Source organism: Pan paniscus, chromosome 1 (assembly GCF_029289425.2).
Source record: "Pan paniscus chromosome 1, NHGRI_mPanPan1-v2.0_pri, whole genome shotgun sequence".
Classification (NCBI taxonomy): domain Eukaryota; kingdom Metazoa; phylum Chordata; class Mammalia; order Primates; family Hominidae; genus Pan; species Pan paniscus.
Genome location: NC_073249.2, coordinates 38,820,771 through 38,835,650, shown reverse-complemented (window position 1 = coordinate 38,835,650; position 14,880 = coordinate 38,820,771). Strand labels below are relative to the sequence as shown.

The window sequence follows — 14,880 nt, the reverse complement described above, 5'->3', positions numbered from 1 at the left end:
CCAGATGGAGCCAAGGTGAGGTCACCTCACTACCAGTGTAACATGGACAAAAGTCTTGCCTTTCCTAGCCACTAAAGGCTCTGTTCTTTAAAGGACTAGTACTTTTACTTTGGGTGGTAAATCTCTTAGGGTTGGAGTAGTTCCAGAGGTGTGGTGACACATACTTTTGACTTTACTAGGGTAATTAGGATTACAAAGTGTGGAGAAACTTCAGCATCTTTCAATAATCTGTATTCTTTAGGAATAGGTGTCTCCCAAAGTCTCCCAGTACCTGGTACATGACCTTATAATCAATCATCCTTTCATTTCTGTTGCTTATAATGGGTCCATGACAATGGTGACAATTTTTAACAAGTTTAAAAGCTATTCGAGGCTATCAGCAGTAAATGGAAATTATGTTACGTATATAAGTACTGTTGACTAGTAGCTGTGTAACATACACACGCATACACATACACACATCACATATCTAGTGCTGTCTGAATGAATCTTACAATTGAGTTAAAATGACACCCAAAATAGACACATTTTGGTAAAAAGCTGTTCAATCAGTGGAACAGACAGTACACACAGTAGGTTCCTGGGTTAAATTGCAAGTTGGAAAATGCAAAAGAGACTTCCTGGAGTTGGAAAATCAACTGGGTTTTGTAGACTGAGTAGGTGTTGGAAAATCAGGGAGGATGGAGCAGTGTCTTCTAGATGTGAAAATGGTATGACCAAAGGCACGGAGCTGTCAAATCCTCTTTTATTCAGGATTTTAGGATTTGTCACCAGAGCCAAGTGGGGAGAAGGGAAATAAGGGTGGAAAGTTAAGGTAGAGCTAGAGTAGGATGTCAGCAACTGCCTGCCCCAGCCCGGCCGAGGAATGGGTAAGTGATTATAGGAAACCAGCAAGCCCACCTTGGCTCAGTGCAGGAAACAGTAGTAAAAGCCACATCTGTCAGTGTCTAGTGCTTCATCTTCATACCTTGTGGGGTCTGGGATTAGTCTGTCATAGAGTTAAGTGATAATGTAGCAAGCCAAGGAGCTATTGTATAGGTCCTTGGAAAAAAGAAGTGTTGCGATTTTAAGATTAATGCGTTTACCACATGGATTGTTACCACCCCTGTCTCCCACTGTAGGGCGTATATTTGTGTTGTTTTTCGTAGTAGGTATGAGGGAGCTAGATATTTTCTTCTCCCTTTGTGTACCTCTACTCAGCATCACCCTAGCCACCAACTTTTTATGCCCCACTTCTGACACAGGCAGACATCTGCAGGATGTCAGGGAGTTGAGATAGCAGGTGTTATCTCTGCTTGTGGGACAGAGGGCAACTACTTAGTCTGTTCAAAAGCGGAAGTTATACCTCTTGTCTTCTGACACTGAACAGTGGCTAACAGAGCTCATTGGCTCAAATCCCTTTGTAAATTGTAATCATTATTCTCTTGAGCAAGAATTCTTTCCTAGAAAGGACATTTTTCAGTTAATAAAACATCAGTGGATGTTTCTGTGGAGACTGCTTTGAAGATTTGGTTAAACAAGAAATACATCAGCGAAAGCACCCAGCCCTGGGGGTTCTGGAACCACAACATTCTAGGAGCAGATTTTACCTCTCCTGTATAAAATAGGCCTAGTTATTTCCTTGGAGGGTTGTTTTAATGATTAGAAATAGTATGCATAAAGCACCTGGTGCATGGGCACTCAGTAAAGGGTAGAAGTCATCAATACTGTCTACTATTTATATAGATTCCTCCTCCTGAGTTGGGGGTTTGCTATGGTGCATTGATTCAGTGAGATGCTTTTAAATTAAGAAGGTGGCTGCAGCATTTTCTGTAAGCAGTGACCACATGAAGCCGGCCAGGCAGAGGCAGGCTTCGTGAAGACTCAACCTGACATAGTCACTGACGAGAAGCAATCTTTTTAGTTTTGCTTTTCTGAGAAGGTGGTGCTGATTGCTTTCTTCCATTGGGAAATCAATTTACTGTGCAGCAAATCTTAGTAAGCAGTTTCATACTATTGCTTTTCTAAAAAAAGAGACATGTTTCTGTTTTTATTAATCATGGAACTGACAGAAGATGGTAGAATTTGTAAAAGAAAATAACCTGTTTGCTCTCCTTTTTACCACACATACTGTCTTCTATAAATTAGGAATAAAGAAGGGATTTTTATCTTCCAGTCTTGAAGCTATACCCTCTTCTGGTTTGAAACAAACAGCCTCATGTCCTTGGAGACCTGCCATATATGAATTTCTGGAATAAAAGGAATTTTCAGAGATTTTTGTCGGCTGTCATTTTGAAGGCAAAGTAGCAGCCATGGTTCCAGGAGATACCCAAAATAGCTGGGCATGTAATTTTGGGGCTAGATGCTTCCTGATCACAAGCTTGAAAACATGTCCTCCTTGGAGTTGAATCTAAGATCAAGTACCATTGGTGTGGAGAATGAGAGGTTTGTGTGCAATGGTTTTCTGACATATACAGTGCAGCTAATTTTTTTTTTTTTTTTTTTTTTTTTTTTTTTTTGTGATGGAGTCTCACTCTGTTGCCCAGGCTGGAGGGCAGTGGTGCTTACTGCAACCTCCGCCTCCCAGGTTCAAGCAATTCTCCGGGCTAAGCCTCCTGTGTAGCTGAGACTATAGGTGTGCACCACCACGCCTGGCTAATTTTTGTATTTTTAGTAGAGACAGGGTTCACCATGTTGGCCAGGCTGGTCTCGAACTCCTGACCTCAAGTGACCCCCCAGCCTCGGCCTCCCAAAGTGCTGGGATTACAGGCGTGAGCCACTGTCCCCAGCTGCAGCTCACTTTTATATAGTGAGATACGATTAAAAAAAAAAAATCTCTTCTCTTGGGTAAAGAGAGCATTTGATAATCTGTTTTATAAAACAGCCATCTGTACAGTTTCCTTAAAGAGAAGTCGTTCTTCATCCTTTTGCAATAAGTTTGATTACCCTATTTTATTTTTACATACAACACTGGTTATGTAAAGTTAAGGGCAGCCTCATGATGGGCCAGCGGTTACCTCCATGCAGGTAGGAGGCAGCGAATTGTGGCCCATTTTTTGCCTCTGCTGAGTATTCTACACCAATGACCAAGCAGCCTCTAGGGGGCAGCAGAACACCGGATAAGACTACTGTGCCCTGGGCTGTCAGGCTTTTCTGACTTGTCATCCAACCCCTCGTTTGTGTCCTTGGCTCAGTGCCCAACCTTCTCTTTGCCTAGCAAAACTCATCCTCTTGGCCTTGTCAGAATGAGAGCCTTCGCCCTTCAGCCTCCTTTGCCCCACTGTCTTCACTCACACCCTTCTCCTCTGCACTCCGGAACCTTTGTGGTCTACTTTGTACCATGTCACATAGCTTAATGATGGGAATTGTTTGCTATTGTTTCACAAGCAGGTTTGCCCATCCTTATAGCAAGAACAAAGTCATGTCTGTTTCCCATAATGCCAGGAATTCCCTGAAGGCCTAAAGACATGCTCAACAGCAGGTGGAATATCCGTTAATCTGTAGTGAGTGCTTGATGCCTATTTGCTAATTTGATTGTCAAGATGGTCCTGTTTTTGCACAAAGGAAAGTATTGGCTTTGCTTTACTTATTTCTAAAACTGCTACTTTCTCACATGCCTTCCAGTTTAATTGTTCCTGATTGGGGTGAAATATAGAGGACTTTAAAAATGAGCCCAGGGTTGTAATGGAAGCAGTAAGTTGGCTGTACAGATGCAGATTTGCATCTTCGTCTTTCTCCTTCCCAGCTGTGTACCTTGGGCAAATTAATTTCTCAACCTCAGTTTCCTCACCCATAAAATGGGATTATCTAAGGTGATCAAATAATTTATTATCTAAACTGGAAACTGGAAAACATTTGAGAGTGGAGGATGTTAAAGAAAAACCAGAGATAAGTAGTAGTTGAAGCAGTAAAAAAAAAAATTATTTGGGAACTGTTGTAATAGGGGAAAAGAGACCTCAGTACGGAACTGGACTCTTTTTTTTTTTTGAGACGGAGTCTTGCTCTGTCACCCAGGCTGGAGTGCAGTGGCATGTTTTCAGCTCACTGCAACCTCCACCTCCTCCTCCCGGGTTCAAATGATTCTTCTGCCTCAGCCTTCCAAGTAGCTGGGACTACAGGCCCACACCACCATGACTGGCTGATTTTTGTATTTTTGGTCGAGACAGGGTTTTGTCATGTTAGCCAGGCTGGTCTTGAACTCCTGACCTCAGGTGATCCACCCGCCTCAGCCTCTCAAAGTGCTGGGATTACAGGCAAGAGCCACTGCACCCAGCCAGAACTGGGCTTAATTCTGAATACAGCTTGGATAAGGGGGATATAGCCAAGGAGCAAGGTGGGGGTCATTGAGTGGAATATTAAGAGGAAACATTGGGAAATAGGGGGATTCTGGCTAAACAGACCTAACAGGATTCCTCCTGAAGGCAGCCAGGGTGATCAGACACCAAGAGTAGGTGATGAAGAATTTGGCCAGATGATGATGGAGCATGATCAGATATTGCAGGTGGGGGGTTCGTTCTAAACTGACTTAGCAGGATTCTTGCTACAATAAAGATGGACACCAAGGTTGAGGCCTAGAGAGCTTAGAGGAGCTTGACTAAAGTTTAGTCAAGGAGAGAGTCTTTGTCCAGTGGCACAGTTTTATCATATAGTCTTTTAAAAGATTTATTACCTGATAAGTTGTTTTTATTTTTAGCCTGCCTACCTATACAGTTGTTCTATTAAGCCAGGTATAGTGACTCATACCTGTAATCCTTGCACTTTGGGAGGCTAAGGCAGGAGGATCACTTGAGGCTAGGAGTTCGAGACCAGCCTAGGCAACTTTTATATCATCTCTACAAAAAAAGTTTTAAATTATCTGGGTGTGGTGGTGCATGCCTGTAGTCCCAGTTACTTGGGGGACTAAAGTGGGAGGATTATCTGAGTTCAGGAGTTTGAGGTTGTGGTAAGCTATGACTGCACCACTCTACTCCTGCCTGGGTAACATCTAGAGATGCTATCTCTAAAAATAAAATAGTCCTGTTGAAAACATTTTGAATAGAACAATTTCCTCTCTAAAAACAATTTTATTTCCTCCTCAAAAACAAGTTTGATCTCTTCCCCCAAATTAATATATAAACAGGACAAATGCTAAATTGTTTAAAATGCTGGGGCAGTAGGTATAAACTATACATATGGTGCTTTAAAGAATCAAACAAAGTGGTACATGTAAGTGTCTAGTACTTGGAACATACTGTGTATTCAGAAAAGGATTTTTTCATTTTCCCTCCTGGAGGAAGGTTGGACAAAGAAGCACTGATCAGCAATAAAGGCCTATGGGCTTTTTAAAAAGGCTATCGCAAGAAGGGTATGCTCCTAGCTTTCCAGGTCCTAACAGCTCAAGGTGTGAGTTTTGTCCAACTCAAGCAGGAAAATACTGATTGAAGAACATAGTACTGTCTCTACATACTCAGGCAGCTGTCTCGGCAATGGAGAACATACCCAGGGGACAGCTATGCATTTTGTCTGATACTTTGGCTGCCCTGTGAGCACAGAGCTCTTTTCTTTATTGTGAATTCACGACTGCTTCTGGGCAACCTGCCTAGAAAGCTGGGGAACCGTCTCTGGCACCCATCTGCTGCACCCAGCTCCTGCCTGTTTAGGAACGTGATCTTACCAATTGCATTTAAATAATGGGTTTACCATAAACTTAATAGTTTGAGCTGTAAAATCCACACTTGCTGTATTAGTCCATTTTCATACTGCTATGAAGAAATACCCAAGATTGGGTAATTTATAAAGAAAAAACAGTTTAATGGATTCACATTTCCACATGGCTGGGGAGGCCTCACAATCATGGCAGAAGGTGAAGGAGAAGCAAAGGCACATCTTACATGGCGCCAGGCCAGACAGCATGTGCAGGGGAACTGCCCTTTATACAACCATCAGATCTCGTGTGAGACTTATTCGCTATCACGAGAACAGCATAGGAAAAACCCACCCCCATGATTCAATTACCTCACGCTGGGTCCCTCCCATGACACGTGGGGATTATGGGAGCTACAATTCAAGATGAGATTTGGGTGGGGTCACAGCCAAACCATATCACCTGCCTTGAAAGTTGCTGGCCTCATGTAGCCAGAAGCTTAACTGCCATTCTGTGATTGGATTTCCAGGGTTGGGCCCATCCCTTTCAGAAACTCTAAATTCATGACTTCTTGCCCTGCCTCTTGTAAGTGCTATTTTGCTCTAGTAATGAGAGCTCTTGGGCCTGTGTGTTCATTTAACCTAACACCCTGCAGAGCTGAGGCTTGGGTTTTCGCCAACTCCTTGTGGGATGGAGAATCCAAGGAATCTGGCCTCCTGGAAGTGAGGAAGGATCTGCATATGTGAACAGCAGTATGTGACAGGAGAGTCAAGCTGGGGAGCAGATAGAGTTGCAGGGCAGCCCTCTGTATGACTCCTAACAGCCTCTTTTTTCTCTAGGTATGTGTACATTCCAGTGGGCGGGTCCCAGCATGGCCTGCTGGGGACACTGTTTTCCACGGCGATGACATTTGCATTTGTGAGCTACTGGCATGGCGGCTACGACTACCTCTGGTGCTGGGCAGCGCTCAACTGGCTGGGAGTCACTGTGGAGAATGGAGTCTGGAGGCTGGTGGAGACTCCCTGCATCCAGGACAGTCTGGTGAGCAGGATCCTTGCTCCTGTGTTAGGGGACAGTGGAACTAGGCAGATCAGGTTTATTAGGGATGGGGCCATCAGATTCCCTGCCCCCACTATGGGCCCTTTCTACTAGCTTGGTTCAAAGTCCATATGCCTAGAGGCAAGACAGCTGGAAAAGAAGCTTCTGTAGTGCATATATGTGTGTTTGTGCATGGGTGTGTGTGTGTGTATATAACTATAAAAAATGTATTATGTAAAAATTAGAACATTTAAACAAGAAAATAACCTCTCAACAGAAACCATGTTAAGATCCATTCTTCTAAATTTTTTCCATGTGTATATACAAACAGACATATGTATATAACATTAAAGCAAATGCTATTACAGAGAGATGATTGTATCGGGACCACCTTTTTAAGTCACTGAGTCCATACCTAACCACCCTTTTTAATGGCTACATAGAATTCCCTTATGTGGATATGCCATAATTTATTTTAGTCTCCTATTATTAGTAATCATATTATTCTAAAGATTTTTTGCAACTATCAACTGTATTAAGATGAATATCATAACCAGGATGAATTCTCATAAGTGAAATTTCCAGGTTCAAGGTTTTTCTCATCTTTAATGTTCATTATGTATATTGCTTATTAACTCTTAACTGCCCTGTAGACAAAAGTACACTAATTTGTATTTCTACCAATGGTGCATAAGAATGACCTTGCTAATACTGAGTATAACTGGAATTTTAAATCCTTGATAGGTGTTGTATATAGTTGTATAAAAAACAGCTAAGGTTTTTAAGAAGCAGTTCAACTTTACAGGAAAATGATTTGGAAAATCAATTAAGCATTTCTCTTTACACATATATTTTAAGTGATTTTAAACTATGGGCATAGCTTTTATCTTGCGAATGTGGTATATGATATATTACAATCTTGTAGGAAATCATCAGTTCTGAAGATGTAGCAATATTCCTCTAACCCCGAAAAAAGTAGCTAAACAGAAATGTGCTGGCATCAGTGTTCATGGCAGGCAATCACACACAGAAAATTTGAAAAATGATTAATGTGGCTAAATTCCACCCAGTATGAATAACTAAAGCAAATGCACTTTAAAAAGTCCTGTCAAAACAGAATACATTTACATATGTTTTTATAAAGATAGCCATAGTACAAGTGGACAGTTATTTCAATAAAAACTGAAATAAACCGAGTAGTCAAACAACACATTGGAGGGGATTTAAATATGCTCATGTATGTATAAAGATAAATATTTTTCCAGCCATCAGCAGGAAAGAAATGCCAGTGGATTCTAACAGAAAATGGTATTTCAGTGAAAGCCACACAGGAAAACCAAAAAGGATGGTATCATAAAGATTTTAATCTTCATCCTCAAATCTGAGCATTCTGCTCCAAAGCCTGAAAACACAGTTATCACCTTTGAAAGTCAGAAGGTTCTTTTCAGCCCAGTCTGTAGCCCTGCAACACATTTCTGTGCTCTTTCATGAAGCAACTAACATTAACCTTGAACTTAATGTTAAGCAGTGCTCTGTGGCCTTTGAGCCATAGCTTATGCTAGTAATAATTTTAGAAATCTAAAACATTAGAGTAACCCAACTGTGCCATGTAGCCTGTGACCTGTTCATTTTGGTTCAAAATAAATCAAGGCATCAAGCACACTTACTCACAGGATGAAGCTCTTGCTTGTCTACCTTGCTCCATCACACCTTGCTCCAGGACTCACTCATTCACCTCACTTGACCTTCCATCTACAATTCAGGTACCTTGGTACATAGTAATTTTTGATATGCATTTTTTTTGGCAAAATATTTGTCTTATATGTTGCAAATGTGATGTTTGGCTTGCATATTTATTGAGCAAGAATATATGAAACCTATTTTTATCACCTACAAGCCTGGTAGGCAGTTACAGCTATTTAGACGATGCACTCCTTGAGTACATGGCCAGGTTTCCATTACTCTGTTTATCCCCATTGTCTGAGTGAGCCTCAGTGTTAAATCAGTGCACAATTAGTGCTTTCATATCAGGTCGATTCTTTAGTTCTTCCTCCACTTGCCCAGACATAGAGTCTTCCTCCAGTAGCCTGTTTCTTACGTAGTTCCACACAACATCCAAATGCACACAATTTTTTGAGTAAACTATTTCCCCACTTAGGTTACCCTTCTTCCCTCTCTTTCCATGAATCGATTTCCTGTTCTTCTGTCAAAATCCAAATGAAGACTTACTGGCTTTGTGAGTGAGTTAATTCTGCATGCCCCTCACATCCTCAGTATTATTCAGAGTTCTCCAGAGAAACAGATCAATAGGATGTGTGTGTGTTTTGGTAGGGGGATAGGGATGATGGTAAAGAAATTTAGTATACAGAATTAGACCATGTGATCTTGTAGGCTGAGAAATTCAGACCCAGGAGAGCTGATGGTGTAACTTCCAGTCCAGAAAAAAAAAAAAAAAAAAAAAAGGCAAGAGAAGACCAGTGTCCTAGCTCAAAGACAGTCAGGCTTGAAGACAGAAAAAAATATTGTGTTAGCTTTCTATTCTATTCAGAACTTCAACAGATTGGATGAGGCCCACTCACATTGGGGAGGGAAATCTGCTTTATTCAGTCTACTGATTCAAATGTTAATCTCATCCAGAAACACCTTCACCAGAACACCCATGAATAATACTTAAGTGAATATTTGGGCCCAGTCAGGTTTACAAATAAAATTAACCATCACACCCTTTCTTCATGGTGTATATCCTTCATCTGTTTTATTAAGATAGATTAGCAGATCTCTAAATAACAAAAATTATTTTTTCTTTGTCATATCTTCTTTACAGAAAATGTGGGTACATCGTAGGTGTTTGTATTTATGGGGTACATGAGATATTTTGATACAGGCATGCAATGTTTAATTATCACATGGGGGTAAATGGGGTATCCATCATCTCAAGCATCTATCCTTTCTTTGCGTTACAACCACTCCAATTATACTCTTCCAGTCAGTTTTAAATATATAATAATTGTTGACTGCAGTCACCTTGTTGTGCTACCAAATACTACATCTTATTCTATATAACTATATTTTTGTGCTCATTAACCATCCTTCCCCCCAACTACCCTTCCAAGCCTCTAGTCATCATCCTTTTACTCTCTGTCTCCACAAGTTCAGTTTTTTAATTTTTAACTCCCACAAACAAGTGAGAACAGGTGAAGTTTGTCTTTCTGTGTCTGGCTTATTTCCCTTAATTACTTCCAGTTCCATCCATGTTGTTGCAAAAGATAGGCCCTCATCCTTTTTTATGGCTGAATAATACTCCATCGTGTATATGTACCACATTGTCTTTATTTGTCTTTTGATGGACACTCAGGTTGCTTCCAAATCTTGGCTATTGTGAATAGTACTACAGTAAACATGGGAGTGCAAATATCTCTTTAATTTACCGATTTCCTTTCTTTTGAGTATATCCCAAGCCATAGGACTGCTGAATCATATGATAATTCTGTTTTTAGTTTTTTGAGGAACCTGTGAACTGTTTTCCATACCATGGTCTTGTACTAATTTACATTCCCACCAACAGTGTACAATGATGCCCTTTTCTCCACATCCTTACCAGCTTTTTAGATAAAAGCCATTTTAACTGGGGACAGATAATATCTTATTGTAGTTTTGATTTGAATTTTTCTGACTTTAGTGTTGAGCACTTTTTCATATACCTGTTTGCCATTCATATGTCATCTTTTTAGAAATGTCTATTCAGATCTTTGCCCATTTCTTAATCAGATTATTAGGTTTTTTCCCCGTAGAGTTGTTTGAGCTCCTTATATATCCTGGTTATTAATCCCTTGTCAGATGGACAGTTGACAGATATTTTCTCCCATTCTGTGGGTTGTCTCTTCACTTTGTTGATTGTTTCCTTTACTGTGCAAAAAACTTTTAACTTGATGTGATCCCATTTGTCTATTTTTTCTTGGTTGCCTGTGCCTATGGGGTATTACTAAAGAATTATTTGCTAACTCCAGTGTCCTGGCAAGTTTCTCCAGTGTTTTCTTTTAGTAGTTTCATATTGTGAGACCTTAATTTAAGTCTGTAGTTCATTTTGATTTGATTTTTTTTAATATGGTGAGAGATAGGGGTCAAGTTTCATTCTTCTTTATATGGATATCCAGTTTTCCTAGCACCATTTTTTGAAGAGATTGTCCTTCCCCCAGTGTACGTTCTTGGCACTTTTGTTGAAAATGAGTTCACTGTTGATGTGTGGATTTGTTCCTGGGTTTTCTATTCTGTTCCATTGATCTATGTGTCTGTTTTTGCCCAATACTGTACTATTTTGGTTACTAGAGCTTTGTCGTATATTTTGAAGTTAAGTAATGTGATTCCTCCAGTTTTGTAATTTTTCCTCAGAATAGCTTTGGCTATTCTGTGTCTTTTGTGGTTCCATATAAGTTTTAGGATTTTTTCTTTAAATTTCTGTGAAGAATGTCCTTAGTATTTTGATAGAGATTGCATTGAATCTGTAGATTACTTTAGGTAATATGGATATTTTAACAATATTGATTATTTCAATCCATGAACATGGAATATCTTTCCATTTTTTGTGTCCTCTTCGATTTCTTTCATCAGTGTTTTATAGTTTTCATTGTGGAGATCTTTCACTTCTTTGGTTAATTCCTAGGTATTTAATTTTATTCATAGCTATTATAATTGGGATTACTTTCTTGATTTCTTTCTCTTAGTCTGGCTAAAGGCTTGTCAATTATATGCATCTTTTCAAAAAACCAACTTTTTTTTTTTATTATACTTTAAGTTCTAGGGTGCATGTGCACAAGGTGCAGGTTTGTTACATATGTATACATGTGCCATGTTGGTGTGCTGCACCCATTAACTCATCATTTACATTAGGTATATCTCCTAATGCTATCCCTCCCCCCTTCCCCCACCCCACGACAGACATGGGTGTGTGATGTTCCCCTTCCTGTATCCAAGTGTTCTCATTGTTCAATTCCCACCTATGAGTGAGAACATGCGGTGTTTGGAAAAAACCAACTTTTCATTTCATTGATTTTTGTATTTTCATTGTTTCAATTTTATGTATTTCTTCTCTGATCTTTGTTTCCCTTGTTCTAATTTTGGGTTTGTTTTGCTCTTTTCTAATTCTTTAAGGTGCATCATTAGGTTATTTTTAGTTTTTCTACCTTTCTGATGTAGGTGCCTATAGCTATAACTTTCCTCTTAGTACTTCTTTCGCTATATCCCATCAGTTTTGGCATGTTGTGTATCCATCATCATTTGTTTCAAGGAGTTTTTCAATTTCTTAAGTTCTTCATTGACCCTCTGTCATTCAGGAGCATATTGGTTAATTTCCCTGTGTTTGTATAGTTTCCAAAATTCCTCTTGTTATTGATTTCTGCTTTTATTCCATTGTTCAGAGAAGATAGTGGATATAATTTCATTTTTAAAAATGTTTTAAGACTTATTTTGTGGCCTAACATATGGTCTATCCTTGATAATGATCCATACGTGGAGGAGAAGAATGTGTATTCTGCAGCCATTGGATGAAATGTTCTGTAAATGTCAATTAGGTCCATTTGACCTGTGCTGCAGGTTAAAGCTGATGTTTCTTTGTTGATTTTCTGTTTGAATGATCCAATTCTGAAAGTGGGGTGTGAAATTTCTTCAGCTGTTATTGGGCTATCTCTCTTTAGCTCTAATAATATTTGCTTTATATATCTGGGTGTCCAATATTGGTTGCATATGTTGTTTACAACTGTTATATCTTCTTGCTGAATTGATCCCTTTATCATTATATAATGATGATATGTATCTTTGTCTCTTTTTATAGTTTTTGTCTTGAAATCTATTTTGTCTGATTTAACTATAGCTGCTGATGTTCTTTTTTGGTTTCCATTGGCATGGAATATCTTTTTCCATTTCTTTACTTTCAGTCTATGTGTCTTTATAGGTCAAGTGTGTTTCTTGTAGCCAACAGATCATGGGGTCCTGTTTTTTAATCTATTCAGCTGCTCCGTCTTTTGATTGGAGAGTTTAGTCTATTTACATTCAATGTTATTATTTATACATAAGGACTTCCTCTTGCCATTTTACTATTTGTTTTCTGTTTTATGGTCTTCTCCTTCTTTCCCTCCTTTCTGTCTTTTAGTGAAAGTGATTTTCTCTGGTGGTGTGTTTTAATTTGTTGCTTTTTGTGTATCTGCAGTGTGTTTTTTGATTTGAAATTACCACAAGGCTTGCAAATAATCTTATCACCCATTATTTTAAACTGACATCTTAACACTAATTGCATAAACAAATTAATAAGCAAAGAGAAAACTGATAAAAACTCTACACTTTTTAACTTTGCACTGCTTTTAACTTTTTGTTGTTTTTGTTTATGTCTCATTGTACTATCTATGTCTTTAAAAGTTGTTGTTGTTATTTGTTTGTGTTTTAGTCTTTCTACTCAATATATGAGTAGTTTGTAGGCCACAATTACATTGTTATAGTATTCTGTGTTTTCCTGTGTACTTGATATTGCCAGTGAGTTCTGCACCTTCAGATGATTTCTTACTCCTTATTAACATCCTTTTCTTTCAGATTGAAGAACTGCCCTTGGCATTTCTTGTTCTGGTGTTGATGAAATTCCTCAGCTTGTTTGTCTGGGCAAGTCTTTATTTCTCCTTCATGTTTGAAGGATATTTTTGCTGAATATACTATTTTAGGATAAAAGTTTTTTTCCTTCAGCACTTTATGTCTTGCTACCCTCCCCTGAACTGTAAGGTTTCCATTGAAAAATCTTCTGCCAGATGTGTTGGAGCTCCGATGTATGTTATTTGTTTCTTTGCTCTCGTTGCTTTTCAGATTCTTTTTTTTAAATTAATTTATTTAAGTTTTAAGGTACATGTGCACAACGTGCAGGTTTTTTACATATGTATACATGTGCCATGTTGGTGTGCTGCATGCATTAACTCATCACTTAGCATTAGGTATATCTCCTAATGCTATTCCTCCCCACTCCCCCCACCCTACAACAGGCCCCAGTGTGTGATGTTCCCCTTCCTGTGTCCAAGTGTTCTCATTGTTCAATTCCCACCTATGAGTGAGAACATGCGGTGTTTGGTTTTTTGTCCTTGTGATGGTTTGCTGAGAATGATGGTTTCCAGCTTCATCCATGTCCCTACAAAGGACATGAACTCTTCATTTTTTATGGCTGCATAGTATTCCATGGTGTATGTGTGCCACATTTTCCTAATCCAGTCTATCGTTGTTGGACATTTGGGTTGGTTCCAAGTTTTTGCTATTGTGAATAGTGCTGCAGTAAACATACATGTGCATCTGTCTTTATAGCAGCATGACTTATAATCCTTTGGGTATATACCCAGTAATGGGATGGCTGTGTCAAATGGTATTTCTAGTTCTGGATCCCTGAGGAATCACCACACTGACTTCCACAATGGTTGAACTAGTTTACAGTCCCACCATCAGTGTAAAAGTGTTCCTATTTCTCCACATCCTGTCCAGCACCTGTTGTTTCCTGACTTTTTAATGATTGCCATTCTAATTGGTGTGAGATGGTATCTCATTGTGGTTTTGATTTGCATTTCTCTGATGGCCAGTGATGATGAGCATTTTTTCATGTGTCTTTTGGCTGCATAAATGTCTTCTTTTGAGAAGTGTCTGTTCATATCCTTTGCCCACTTTTTGATGGGGTTGTTTGTTTTTGTCTTGTAAATTTGTTTGAGTTCATTGTAGATTCTGGATATTAGCCCTTTGTCAGATGAGTAGATTGCAAAAATTTTCTCCCATTCTGTAGGTTGCCTGTTCACTCCGATGGTAGTTTCTTTTGCTGTGCAGAAGCTCTTTAGTTTAATTAGATCCCATTTGTCAATTTTGTCTTTTGTTGCCATTGCTTTTGGTGTTTTAGACATGAAGTCCTTGCCCATGCCTATGTCCTGAATGGTATTGCCTAGGTTTTTCTTCTAGGGTTTTTATGGTTTTAGGTCTAACATATAAGTCTTTAATCCATCTTGAATTAATGTTTGTATAAGGTGTAAGGAAGGGATCCAGTTTCAGCTTTCTACATATGGCTAGCCAGTTTTCCCAGCACCATTTATTAAATAAGGAATCGTTTCCCCATTTCTTATTCAGATTCTTTATTAATACTTGACTTTGGGAGTTTGGCTATCTTGAGGTAGTCTTATTTGGGTTAAATCTATTTGATATTCAGTAACCTTCCTGTACTTGAATACTGATATCAT

General features: G+C 39.1%; 1 protein-coding gene across 5 annotated transcripts in view; it reads left to right on the top strand.

Annotated features, from left to right (window-relative positions):
- Positions 1 to 14,880, top strand: part of HHAT (hedgehog acyltransferase) — a 348,408-nt gene that overhangs the window by 250,099 nt on the left and 83,429 nt on the right. For all 5 annotated transcript variants that reach the window (XM_063597338.1, XM_003814206.4, XM_003814203.4 and 2 more), the window contains one exon: positions 6,442 to 6,643. In XM_063597338.1, coding sequence (XP_063453408.1) covers positions 6,442 to 6,643 — 202 coding nt within the window. The remainder of the gene's footprint in view (positions 1 to 6,441; positions 6,644 to 14,880) is intronic.